Source organism: Rhagoletis zephyria, unplaced genomic scaffold (assembly GCF_001687245.7).
Source record: "Rhagoletis zephyria isolate East Lansing unplaced genomic scaffold, Rhagoletis_zephyria_1.1 Rzeph_scaffold_00043, whole genome shotgun sequence".
NCBI lineage: Eukaryota > Metazoa > Arthropoda > Insecta > Diptera > Tephritidae > Rhagoletis > Rhagoletis zephyria.
In genome coordinates this window covers 720546-733240 of record NW_016157127.1, presented here as the reverse complement: position 1 = coordinate 733240, position 12695 = coordinate 720546, and the positions used below count along the sequence as shown (strand labels likewise).

Here is a 12695-nt window from a genome sequence, read left to right as displayed (position 1 = left end):
AAAAAAAAAAAAAAAAAAAAAAAAAAGATTCCGACGAACTGATAACCTCCTCCTTTTTTGGAAGTCGGTTAAAAATAGTGCGACTCTATATAAGAACTAGAGTTTATAGTTCAAAGAACTTTAAACAAGCCACAATGTCCATTATGCTGTTATTCCTACGTATTTTTAATATAAGCAAACTGTATTTTTCATGCCGTGTGAATTAAAAAAAAATATAAAATGGACTACTTGCTGACCAACGTTCACTAATTTTATAATAAGTTCCATGATTGTTATAAACAAAGGCACAAATTGCATACTTTATTTTAGAATAATAAAGAAATTGATAGAGAAATGTAAATGCTGGTTTATGCCCAAAAATACTTAATGAATAATATTTATAAGTTATACTCTATTTTTAGGACTGAACAACTATTTATATGAAAATAATAAAATATAAACACCGTAACCATCTGGCCGGCCAGCATTTCAAAGAATTGATTCTAATAAAACGGTGCCCAGGTGTTAAACAAATGAGTTTTACTAATTAAAATTTTTTTAAATTTTAAAAGTACTAAATCTTCGTATGTAAAAGTTTCTATAAACTAATAGTATTAGTTACTAAAAACTTCCAAGATTCATTATTTCGCTATAGGTATTAGCAAAATAGGCCAAAAGACCCATGCACGAAAAATACCACTTTTAGTACATTTATAAAAATGTGGTAATCATAACTGAGCCAATCCGGCCTGTCTCGCAAGAATTACAAATTGATAAGATTCACCAAATGATAAGGTGAACCGGTTCGGAGACTGTAGGGTTTCTGAACACGAAGTCACCCGCTATAATTCTCAACCTACCACGCAACCGCGGAAATGCCCGAGCTGCGGAAATATGTTCGCTCCTCTATAGCTTCCTACCTGTTCTCACCAGCGCTACGGTTCTGATAAAACAGCACACCCGTGCGAGACTATGCGACTTACAAGGTCTTAATTCTACCTATCAAAATTAAAAAGCTATGGTGAAATACAATGCTCAACAAATATCTACTCTCTTCCTTTCCTGATAAAATGTACAAAACATCATCAGAGATTCTTCGAAAATAAGTTGAATTATCGCTGATTGTCCGCCAGACAACGAATGAATTTATTATTTATTCAAAGTTAGCGGCCCAGCGTAATCAACGCCGATATGTTGGAAGGGGTGTGCTTGGCGAACACGTATCGCCGGTAAATCTGCCAAGAATTGCTGTGTAGAGGTGCGCTTCTGTCGATAACATTTGATGCAATTATGCGTAATCTTTCGAATCAGGTTTCTAGCTCCCAAAATCCAATACCTCTGCCGCACTATCACAAACAACGCTGAGACTCCTGGATGTAAATTACGAATGTGCTCGTCGATAAGTATGAGTTGCGTTGCACGATGTTCCTTTGGGAGGATAACCGGGTGCTGCGTTTCCGTTGGCAATTCTGAATTTCGAATCCGCCCACCTACCCGTAGTAGGCCGAACTCGTCAACGAACGGAGCTAACTGCAGAAGCTTTGAATGCGAGCTCACCTCATCATTTCGTTTTAATTGCTTAATGTCTTCCTGGAAACAGCTTTGAGCCTGTTGTAGCCAAAGGATGCGCGCCTCCTTGGTTTCATCGAACGAAAGTGTTTTAGCGTCAGGCCTGCGTGACGTCTTCCGAGCATTGTGAATAAAGCGTAGAACATAGGCTGTAACTCGAACGAGCCGCTGCCATGATGATGAACGTTCCATCAATGCGTCAAATAAACTGCTAAGTGGAGATTCCGTAGCCACTAAGCTTAGTACACTGCCCTTCATCTCAGCATTGGCCTCCGGGATGTGGTGTAGTTCTTGGTGATTGGTTTGAAACAGCAGCTTACGAGTGCGCCAAGCCAAGGAGGCCCCTTCCACAATTGCAGAGGCTGCCAATCCCCTTGACGCGCAATCAGCTGGATTCTCCCTCGGCTCGACGTGGCTCCAAACGCTGCGTGGCAAAGTTTCTTAAATCTCGGCAGTTCGATTTGCTACAAACGTTTTCCACCTTGCCGGAGGATGAGACAGCCAAGCCAATACAACGATTGAGTCGCACCAGGCGTATGTCCTTATAGATTTATGCGGAAGCACGTTTAGAATTGTCTTCATTAGCCGTGTCAACAATAGAGCGCCGCACAGCTCCAACCATGGCAGCGAGATCTGCTTCAGAGGTGCCACTCGTGTCTTGGTGGCCATCAATGATATAGTGAACGTGTTATCTGGACCCTTGAAGCGGCAATACACAGCGCCAGCGTACGCCTTTATTGAAGCATCCGAGAACCCGTGGAGCTCCAAGTGCGTCGTGGCGCCAGGCTGGTGATATGGTGAATATCAGCTTGGTACTTCAGCCAGCGCTCTGCTAGATGCGTTGGCAAAGGATCATCCCAGCCTAGCTTGTGTAACCACAACTCCTGGAATAGAATTTTGAATTGCACTGTCACTGGTGACAGTAATCCTAAAGGATCGAAGATACGGGATACGTCGGAAAGTTCCTGCCTCTTGCTGGAAGTGCGCATACTAGGCGCGTGAGTTTGGTATGTGCGTATATCGTCATTCACCCTCCATAGCAATCCGAGAACCTTTGAGGCGTCTTTACCCAGCGTGTGTTGCGCGTCATCGTCTTTGCATATCCGACGGCAGTTGGATACCCACTTTCGGAGTTCCAGTCCAGCACCAGCCGGCATTTTCACAAGCTCCTTCCGCTTTTCAATGAGTTCCTGTTCGGAGTCGGCACCAGTGAGAACATCGTCAACATACAAGTCATCACGTACGATTGAGCTTGCGCGTGGGAATTGATGCTTATAGTCCTCTGCTAATGGTTGTAGTACCCTGACAGATAGATATGGTGCGCAAGCCGTACCATACGTAACCGTGGAAGTGTCTTATGGGATCAGCAAGACTCTCCCTCCACAAGATCCTTTGGTAGTTTCGATGATATTCGGCGACCCATATCTGTCGGAACATCTTTACAATGTCTGCCGAGAAAGCATATTGGTGCATCCTGAATCGCAAGAATACGGAAAACAAATTGCGCTGAATGCTAGGACCGATATGCAAAACGGTATTAATAGCAACTCCACTGCTGTCTGCAAACGATCCGTCGAACACCACCCGAAGTTTTTCACCAACTACTGGATGGTGTGGCAAGTAGAACACCTGCCCATTAGGAATGTCGACTTCGTGAGGCCTTAGCTGTCGCATATGGCCCAGTGCCTCATATTCCCTCATAAATTTAATGTACTGTAGTCGAAGGAATTCGTTTTCTGTAGACGACGATCAACGGCGTGAAAACGTGAAAGAGCGCCCGATAATGTCTCCGCAAACCGCGGGGCTTCCATCTTAAATGGTAGCTCTACAATGTATTTACCGTCGGTATGACGCGTATGCGTGCGTTGGAAGTGCTCTTCTACGGTTATGTCGTGAGAATCCATTAGTTGAGTTTGACAGGGTTCCTCAATTTCCCAGAAAGTGACCACCCATCTAAAAATTGAGGAAACTGCAACAGGATTTCCCTTTGAGTCCAACATTTTGTTACAGGTGAACACCTTTCAGACATAGGTTGCACCTAAAAGAATGTCGACCGATCCAGGTGTCTGGAATGTTGGATCTACAAGCCTAACGTGCTTAAGCTGCTCGACCTCTGATGCAAGAATAAGTTTTGTAGGAAGAGATGAGGTGATGTTGCTGAGTATATACGCAGACACATTTAAGACGTTGTTCGAAGCGAGAGACTTAAGTACCAGCGAGCAACAGCCTCTAGTGGTTTCACCCTTTGAGGACGATATACCAGATACAGCGATGCGACCAGCAGAGCGCGGAATGCCAAGCCTCTGGACACAGCGCTCGGTGATGTACGATAGTTCTGATGCGGTGTCCAGAAGTACTCGCCATATCAAAAACCACCGTGGGCGGTTTGAACCTTAACTATGGTTGTGGGCAGCAAGGCTGTCGATCCCTTACGAAGCGGTGATAGCTGACTTGTGTGGGTGTCAGCTGGTGTCGATGTCAATGAGCGTGCGATGTGAGATACGGACCATGGCGTACCATTTTCGATCCCGCTAGAACCAGAAGAGCTTTCTTGACCTGCTCGAGACGCTGTACCTGCGACTGACTGTTGGCCATGTATAAGTGTGTGGTGGCGTCGATTAAATACCTTACAACTGAATTTAGAACTGCATGTTGATATCGAGTGCCCTGTCTTCAGACAATTGAAGCACAGCAATTTACCCTTAGCCATCGCTCGCCGGTCATCTGTGCTCTAGGATAAGAATGCTGGACACTTCATGAGATAATGATCTGTGCCATTACATTTATGACAGCCTGGCCCCGTTAGTTGCAACTAGGACCCGAGTTGCAGAGTTGCGAAGGCAGGTGGGTTGCGTCTTACGTTGCACCAATTCTAATTCGTCGCATTGAGAATCAAGGAATTTACAAAATACGGTTATGGTAGGTGCTTCGAGATTTTTATTAGATTCAATCCACTTTCGTCGGGACTCTGAGTCTAGCTTGGCTAGGAGAAGGTGGAGAAGCCAGCAGTCGCGATCGTCATGGGATATGGCATGTAGATCCCTGATAACCTCGTTTGCTCCGTCTGATATTTTACGAAGAATTGTAGAATTTTCACCTGATGCACAGGAGAGTGCCATAAAGTTCTCAATAAATGAGGAGACAATATGGCGTGGGCGATCAAAACGTTCGCTTAATCTGTTCCACGCCGTTTCGTAAGACGCCTCAGTTACCAGAATGTGTTTTATAATTTGCGCAGCGTCATCCCTTAGCAACGATTTGAGATGATGAAACTTTTGTGTATTAGTGTAATGGCGGCCACGCTTTGTACAGGCCGGTGAAAGGTGGGATGGTAATTTTAGGCAAATCGAAGTAGTAGAAAACTGATGAAAAAATGCATACTGTTGTTCAGCTAGTGGATATATGGTGTCATCCAAACTTGGTTGTTGAGTTGGAGTCGTAAAGGAATCCTGTAGCGAGCGAAGCAGACTACGTGCAGTCAACAGCTTTTCATCGTAAACTCCACAGTCTTGGTCTGGATCAGAATATTCGGGACTTTCACTGAATTGATACATCGCGTTTGTGGCTGCAACGAGTTCATCCCACGCCTCCTTTAAGCGCTCAATTCGTGTAAGTATATCATTCTGCGCATGATCCGGTGGAGGATTTTGTGCAAAGCCAAGACCACGTGTGATCGGCGCCTTGGTACGTCCGCGAATTTGTACCAATTCCTTCCAACTTTCAGCCATTATAGTGGTTTTCGCACACGCCGACGCTAATACAACAGAAAAGGCGAGGTGCTAAACGATGTAGTGACAGAAATTCACGTAAGCGTAATGCGCAACCACTCGTCGTGATGTACGAATAAGATTGTTCCGCGAAAGAAACAATTCCTGGCAAACCCCTGCCACGTGGTGGAAGTTTCCAGCAACGTGGTTCAACTAATTTACAGCTCGTGACACTGCGCAGCAGGCTCGTCAGTTGATTTCACTCAAGAAGTGAAATGGTTAATTATGCTGGGTATAAATCGTAACCAGATTATACCTTAGCTGGATGCTGGATCCGGCTCAAAAGGACCACTTTGATCAGAAATAGAAACGTATTTTATTTCCAGCTTACTTTATTTGTTAAGCAGTCAGGTGCTGCTGTCTCTCTGACCAATAGAAGAATGAACGAGAGAAAATGAATGAACAAGTATAAATGCAATTGAAGCTTACATGCGTATGTACATACATGATTTGCATAAATTACAAAGCGAACAAAGCTTAAAAGTTGCTAAGTAAGGTAACATAAGAAAACGAATACTAAACAAAGTAACATAAGAAAATGAATAGAACATAGAGTTGCCAACTAGGCAACATATGGTGTGTTCGTGTCTTATTCTAGATCACATAGAAAGAAGGGTATATCGGATGCGGAGGTGGGATGACCAGGGTATGGCCGCTGAAAGCTCTCACTAAAATTTGGTTGCCGGCCACGAAACTGGACGCTGGGAAAAGGTCTCACCTGCGGAACCAACCACGTGATATCCCACGCCAAAAACTTCAAGTTTCGGCAGCCGCTGCCGCCGGCTCCCAGAAAGAAATGCTCGCTCGGCCAACACGATACTTGCACCTGCAGAACTTGCCTGTGCCAAAATCTGTCCTCCTTGGTTATTGGTGTCGTCTCACCTTTCGACCACGTGGTAGTTTTTTTCTTTTTTCACGGAATTTGCTCTTCGCTTCGAACTTAGTAGTGGCTTCTGGATTTCGTCCAACTCCTAGTGCGGCTGCAGAAAAAAGGAAGGAACTTGATAGAAATTGTTCCTTCTAAGCGAATTCTCCTCACAAAGCTAAACGTCAAACTCCATATGAATGGGGTGCGTTCGGAAAGGCAGTTCAGGGTCGCATTCGCGAACACCAACCGGTTTGAAATTAGTGTGACCGCAACAGGGCGAACGATTTAGCAACGTCTACCGTGATAAAGCGCTCGAAAAGCCGGACCTTGTTAATATGTGTACGAAGCTGTTCAAACGCGTAAATTCTTGGCGTGATAAACACCCACCGGCCGACCAGACGAGTCATCGAGTGCATAAAGAGAATTCCCTTTCACTCCCCGCACCAACGATCTTAAATACTTTGACGCTAGCTCCGCGTTAAACCCCTCCGCCGCGTTGCTCAACTTGAAGTTTTTGCGGTAGGCGATCTGTCCCACGCGGAAACTCACGGCCCGAGCCCTCGTATTGTACGACTGCTGTCCTTTCCTGAACGCTCCCTCGAGGCCACAAACCAATTTTTCTCTCATTAGTTCCATGCGGTCATTTCTGGAAACCACTTCTAAATCTTCCTTGAGCGCATAGAGTTTACGGAGCAGCTCGTAAGTGCTCCCGTGTTGAACCATTGTTTACCCAAATATGGCCTTATACGGTTCCAATCCTATCGCTTCGTGAACCGCACTTCGCAACGCAAAAGCTGCGTGGGATACATGTTGATCCCAAGTTCGATGATCCTCTTCCGACAGATATGTGCGGATCATGGCCAGCGGCGACCGATTTACTTGCTCCAACGCATTTGCCTGTGGAGCATACGGCACAGTCTTGACATGTTTTACCCCATATCCTTGTAGAAACTTTCCAAATGATTCCGATATAAATTGTGTGCCATTATCGGAGTGTATTGCTTCGGGAACGCCGAATACATGAAAAACGTCGCTCTGCAGGTACTTTATGACTTCGTGCGCAGTCGCTTTTCTCATGGGTCTGAAGAAGGCGAACTTGGATAAATGGTCTAGAACAACAAACACGTGCGTATTACCTGCCCTCGATCGGGGATAAGGCCCGCAGAAATCTATGTAAAGACGCTGGAAAACTCTTTCGGACCCAAACGTATCTGCCAATTGAGGTCTTGAGGTTATGTTCGGGCATGGTTCGCATCCCGCCACGAAGCTCCTCACATCACCTGCCATTCCTGGCCAACAGAAATGATTTCGCAATCGCCACAGGGTTTTCGCCGTTCCTTAATTCCCAGCCGAAACATCGCAATGCAGTCTGCCGAGGAGGTGCTGCCTTAGGCCCTCCGGTACCCACAATCTCCACGTTGCTTCTTCTCCCTCGTTCGCCCGCCGGAAACACACTCTTTTGAATACTCTTCCATCCACCACCCGCAAATCTGGTAATCGTTCTGAATTTTCGCTTACATGTCGTTTAAGTGACTCATAGGCATCACTGGAGAACTCCGGCGAAGAAAGGTCAATCTCCCCTGATCATTCCCTTTCGCTCAAATCCTTCTTGTGCATTCGACTCAGCGAACCTGGGACGACATTATAGGACCCCTTCCGATGTTCTATTCTGAAATCAAAGCTTTGCAATTTTAAGCTCCATCTGGCCAAGCGTCCGGACAAATCTTTCTGTCCCATAAGCCACTTGAGATTCATATGGTCTGTAATAACCGTGAATGGAAGCCCTTCGACATACGCGCGGAACCTTTTGACGTTCACGACAGCAGCCAAGCACTCCAGCTCGGTAATGGTGTAATTGCGCTGGGCGGAGTTAAGCTTCTGGGACATGAAGGCGATGGGTCTCTTATTCTCTTCTTCATCCTTCTGAAATAGGACACTCCCTATTCCTTGCGTTGACGCATCGCACTGGATGTAGAAGTGCTTGCTGAAATCCGGGCTTACCCATACATCCGTGGAAGTAAGCGCCTCCTTCAGTTCCTTGAACGCCTCGATTGCTTCCTCCGTCATTTCAAACGATTTTCCCTTTCGCAGACAATCTGTCATGGGGCGACAGTGGCAGCGAAACTTGGTATAAACCTTCTATACCTGCCATACATCCCCAGAAATCTGCGTAGCTGCCTAGTGGTCTTTGGGACAGGAAACTCGAGAATGGGCTGTATCTTCACTGGATCCGTTTTCAGCGCTCCTTGGCCAACGATGAACCCTAGATAATTAATCTCCTTTTGACAAAAGTTCGATTTTATAAGTTGATCGTAAGTTCTGCGCCTGCGAGGCACTCCGCGACTTCCGCCAAGTGCTTCAAGTGGGACTCGAAGTCCGGAGAACAAATCAGGAGGTCATAGATGTATACGAGCACGTTCTCTCTTAGCCGAGACGGGATTACTTTATCTATGAGCCTGCATAACTTCTTGACTGACGTTGGACAGTCCAAACGGCATGACCTTGATCTGATACAACGGACGCCCAGGTACCGTTAAGGCCGTCTTCTCCTTGGAGGTGAGCTCGAAGGGGATCTGCCAGAAGGCATCCTTAAGATCGATTCCTGAAATATAGTATGTTTCTCGCAGGCGAGCTAGGATTCCCTCCACGTGTTGTGTTGGATACGCATCCTTCTTCGTACGCTCGTTGAGCTTCCTCATATCCACGCACAGCCGCTTTTTACCTAACTTCTCCACAAGCACGATTGGTGAGCTCCACGAGCTGTTGCTTTCTTCGATGACGTCTAGCTTCAACAATCGGTCGATTTCATCGTACGCCTGTTTCTGCCTTACCGGTGACATCGGATAATGCCTTTTCTTAATCGGGATGATGTCGTCGAACACTTTGATCACGTGCTCCATCAGATGAGTTCTGCCGAGACCAAATTCAGCAAACCTATCTGTCCTTCCTCATCCGGCCTAATCTCGGAGACTGCCGCCGGAGCGATGCCGAACGTGTCCCAAAAATCAATCCCCAGGTAAAGCTCTTGTTGCAGGCTTGGTACCAAGTAAAGAGTCATTGGCCTACTTTTACCCCTCCAAGACACTGTGACGACGACTTTACAGTTCACCGCTTGCGACTTCCCGTCTGCTGTCTTTAGACTATTCTTTACCGTATGCAATTTGTTTCCTAGTTTTTGTTCCCATATTTGAGCAACCGACCCAAAGCAGCTAATTGACGCCCCGCTGTCCAGTAAGCCCTGCATTCGTACGCCCTCTACCTCCACTTGAACGTAAGGCCGTTTGTCTACTGCATCTCGTATGACTGTCTGCTCCATAGCCCTCAATTCTTTCTTCTTATCCCGCGCCCGCTCACGCACTTTTAAAATCTTCCGCCAGTTTCTACCTATGGGAGCTTCTACTGACCCCGCCCTTATTTCTGTGTCTTTCCCAAATATTCGGTTTCTTACTGCATCATATCGATTCTGTCTTTCCTACAGTGAAAGTATAGTTGAAGTTTTGACCTCTGGCTTAGAATTAGGAGGGCGTACTAAAATCGTTCGTGGTATTACTTTTCCGTGGTCTGAAGTTTCTGGCAAGGCTCCCCGGTCCCCTTGCCAATGTCCTGCTTTTCCTGCCAATTGTCACACAACTGTACGCTTGAACGGTTACACTTGTGGCAAACCATACGGTGAAGTTTCCCATCGCAGTGGAGGTTCGTAGCAACTTTCGGCGTCTGGCCCTCTCTTTGATCTTTCGTCTCCTTGGCTACGTCTTTTAATGAAATACCAGACTTCTTTGAGTCGTAAATTGCCGCCAGCACCTCCAGCGCTTCACCCTCCGGCTCGCCTTCCAGAGTTCTGTTCCGAAACGGCTTGGGCTCGAAATCGGAAAGACGTTTTTCTGCATGTATGCGGCATCCAAAAATTAAGTTCTTGATCCTTGGTTTTAAATTTCTTCTAATGATGTTAACTAAGCTGCCCTCCGGTAGTCTGGTATTCATGGTTAACTCCATTTCTCGAACAGCCGCATAAAACTCCTCGAACTTTTCGTTAAACTCCTGTTTCCGCTCGTTGATTACTTGACGAATTTCTTCGTCGCAGTCTGCTCTACGGAAATGTTCCACTATAACTGACCGAAAGGAATAAAAATCTGCTACGATGTCTTGGGAGTGCTCCTCCGTATACCACCAGTAACATTCTTGCGCTTGACCTTCGAGCAATAGGTGGAATTGGCATATAGGTCTTTGGTTGACACATTATGTTTCGTGCGGAGTGTCTCTACTCTGAAGAGAAACCGTTCAATTGGAATCGCCTTCGGCCCCATCAAATTTGAGACCCCAATCACGTATAGCCTTAGTCGCTCCTCGTTCGTAGCACAATCTCGTCTCGCATTTCCGTTCCTTCGTCAACGAAGAACCAGCCTCCGAACCGGACTTCACAGGACTGTGCTCCGCGTCAACCAAATTGCCCTCATGAGCGTATTCTTCCGTATGTCAATCCCTGTGAATCCGCTCAGATTGTGCGTGGGCACCTCGACCTTCTAAACTCGCCAACCTTTCTGCCAGTCCACTCATGTCCTTCCGCAATGTTTGGACAACGCCCTTTATAGCATCCGTCGTTGAGCGAATTACGTCCAATTGATGCTGCACAAACATGAGTTCAAATTTTTGTAGCAACTCTTCCCCCATTGCACCCAAAGCGGTGCTCTTGGGGCAAAATGCTCCTCCTTGTAAACTTTCGGGCTCCTTGGGTCCTCGAGCAGCCTCGCCACCTTCCGATGGTGGGTCTCGCTCGTTGTGTCCCCCTTGGTTCTCCACCGCTGAAGCCGTCTCCTCTGTATGCTCGCCGGACGCGCCCCCCAGAGCATCGCTTCTTGGACCTTCCCTTGTTTTTGATGGGTTCGACACTTTTTTTATTTAATTCCATCGACGATGAGCAAAAAAAAATGTTTAAATATATATTCTGAAAGTGTTTGTGACACTTTAACCCCTAAGTAATTGTGCAACTATTTCCTAAACAGAGTTGAGCTGTGAATTATGGAAAACTCGAAATATACGTGTAAAAATCAAATAAATTTGTCGATATGCGAACTGTGTCTTTTAATCCTCCGATGCGATACCGTCCTCCTAACGTCGTCTGTCAGAATTCCAGTCCAAATTAAAATGTCAACCCCCTTAATACCAATCTCAACACACCACTACCGACCGCTAAATTGTCATATCCGATCGGGCTAGTGCATGCCAGTTTCCTTCCCGCCTATTTCGTCGTACTGTTGCAGACACAATCAGCCAACATTCATCTTGTCCAACTAAGCTGTCTGAACCGTACCCCTCCTGTATTCCCTATCTTTCGAGTACTATCGCCCGCTCTCTCTACGGCGAAGCCTGCTACCTACGAATAACACTTTTCCCAAATCTCCTTCGACGGATTTTGTCCACCGCCACTATTGCTTAGCACACTTTAGCCAAACAAGATAACGGGAAACCAAAAACCGTCGATTTGCTCCAAATCTCGATACCGCACTTGACATGCCATCCGCACCATACAAAAAATTCTGTACCCACCTACATTATCCTCAGGGGCCATCACGCTTCCGCCCAGTCATTCCCCTCTACCCCCCATTTCCGTCCGACACCCTCTCCCCTGGATAGTATGTAACTCTCCGGTTCACGGCCCGTTTCCCATCCTAACCCCCAATGCTATGTCCGTCCGTCCGTCTCGCATCCGAAATGATTAACGACACATTCCTGTAAGGCAATCAATTCATATTGTTTTATTTACAATTAACTTACATGGTAACACTAATGCATAAGACTAATATGGCCTGTTCAGGCCGCGTTCAATCGTTCGTATGTATTTCGGAACACTAAAGAAAATTTAATTTAATCAAATGGATCTCTAAGCTTATACAACTTTGTCGCCTAATTTCGCTCTCTTCGCAAATTCGGCCTGCCTCGCAAGAATTACAAATTGGTAAGATTCACCAAATGATAAGGTGAACTGGTTCGGAGACTATAGCGTTTCTGAACACGAAGTCACCCGCTATAATTCTCAACCTACCACCTACAAGACATCTTGCGCGGCAATACCCGAGCTGCGGAAATATGTTCCCTCCTCTATAGCTTCCTACCTGTTCCTCTCAACAGCGCTACGGCTCTGATAAAACAGCACACCCGTGCGAGACTATGCGACTTACAAGGTCTTAATTGTACCTATCAAAATTTAAAATTAATGGTGAAATAAAATGCTCAACAAATATCTACTCTCTTCCTTTCCTGATAAAAAGTACAAAACATCATCAGAGATTCTTTGAAAATAAGTTGAATTATCGCTTATTGTCCGCCGGACAACGAATGAATTTATGGATATTATAAAAATCGAAAAAGAATTATTAATGTAACTATCTAAGACTAGAAGCGGCGAGACTTCTGCTTAAGGTTCGTTGCGTTGCTGCAGTCTCAATAACCACATTCGGGTGGAAACTTGTAACTATCCTTTTACAATTCCTGGAAACAAGGGTACATCGGATGCG

General features: G+C 45.9%; 2 protein-coding genes across 2 annotated transcripts; both read right to left on the bottom strand.

Annotated features, from left to right (window-relative positions):
• Positions 1–1128: 1128 nt before the first annotated feature.
• LOC108367325 (uncharacterized) lies at positions 1129–1806 on the bottom strand. The gene has a single exon (XM_017621920.1). The coding sequence runs from the start codon at positions 1804–1806 to the stop codon at positions 1129–1131; it is 678 nt and encodes a 225-aa protein (XP_017477409.1).
• A 5103-nt stretch (positions 1807–6909) lies between these two features.
• LOC108367317 (endogenous retrovirus group K member 18 Pol protein-like) lies at positions 6910–7260 on the bottom strand. Its single transcript, XM_017621911.1, has one exon. It carries the CDS (start codon positions 7258–7260, stop codon positions 6910–6912), a length of 351 nt encoding a protein of 116 aa, XP_017477400.1.
• Positions 7261–12695: the final 5435 nt, after the last annotated feature.

Excerpts from the sequence above, each read along its gene's own strand:
- LOC108367325 (XM_017621920.1), bottom strand. The coding sequence starts at position 1,806 with ATGAAGGGCAGTGTACTAAGCTTAGTGGCTACGGAATCTCCACTTAGC.
- LOC108367317 (XM_017621911.1), bottom strand. The coding sequence starts at position 7,260 with ATGAGAAAAGCGACTGCGCACGAAGTCATAAAGTACCTGCAGAGCGAC.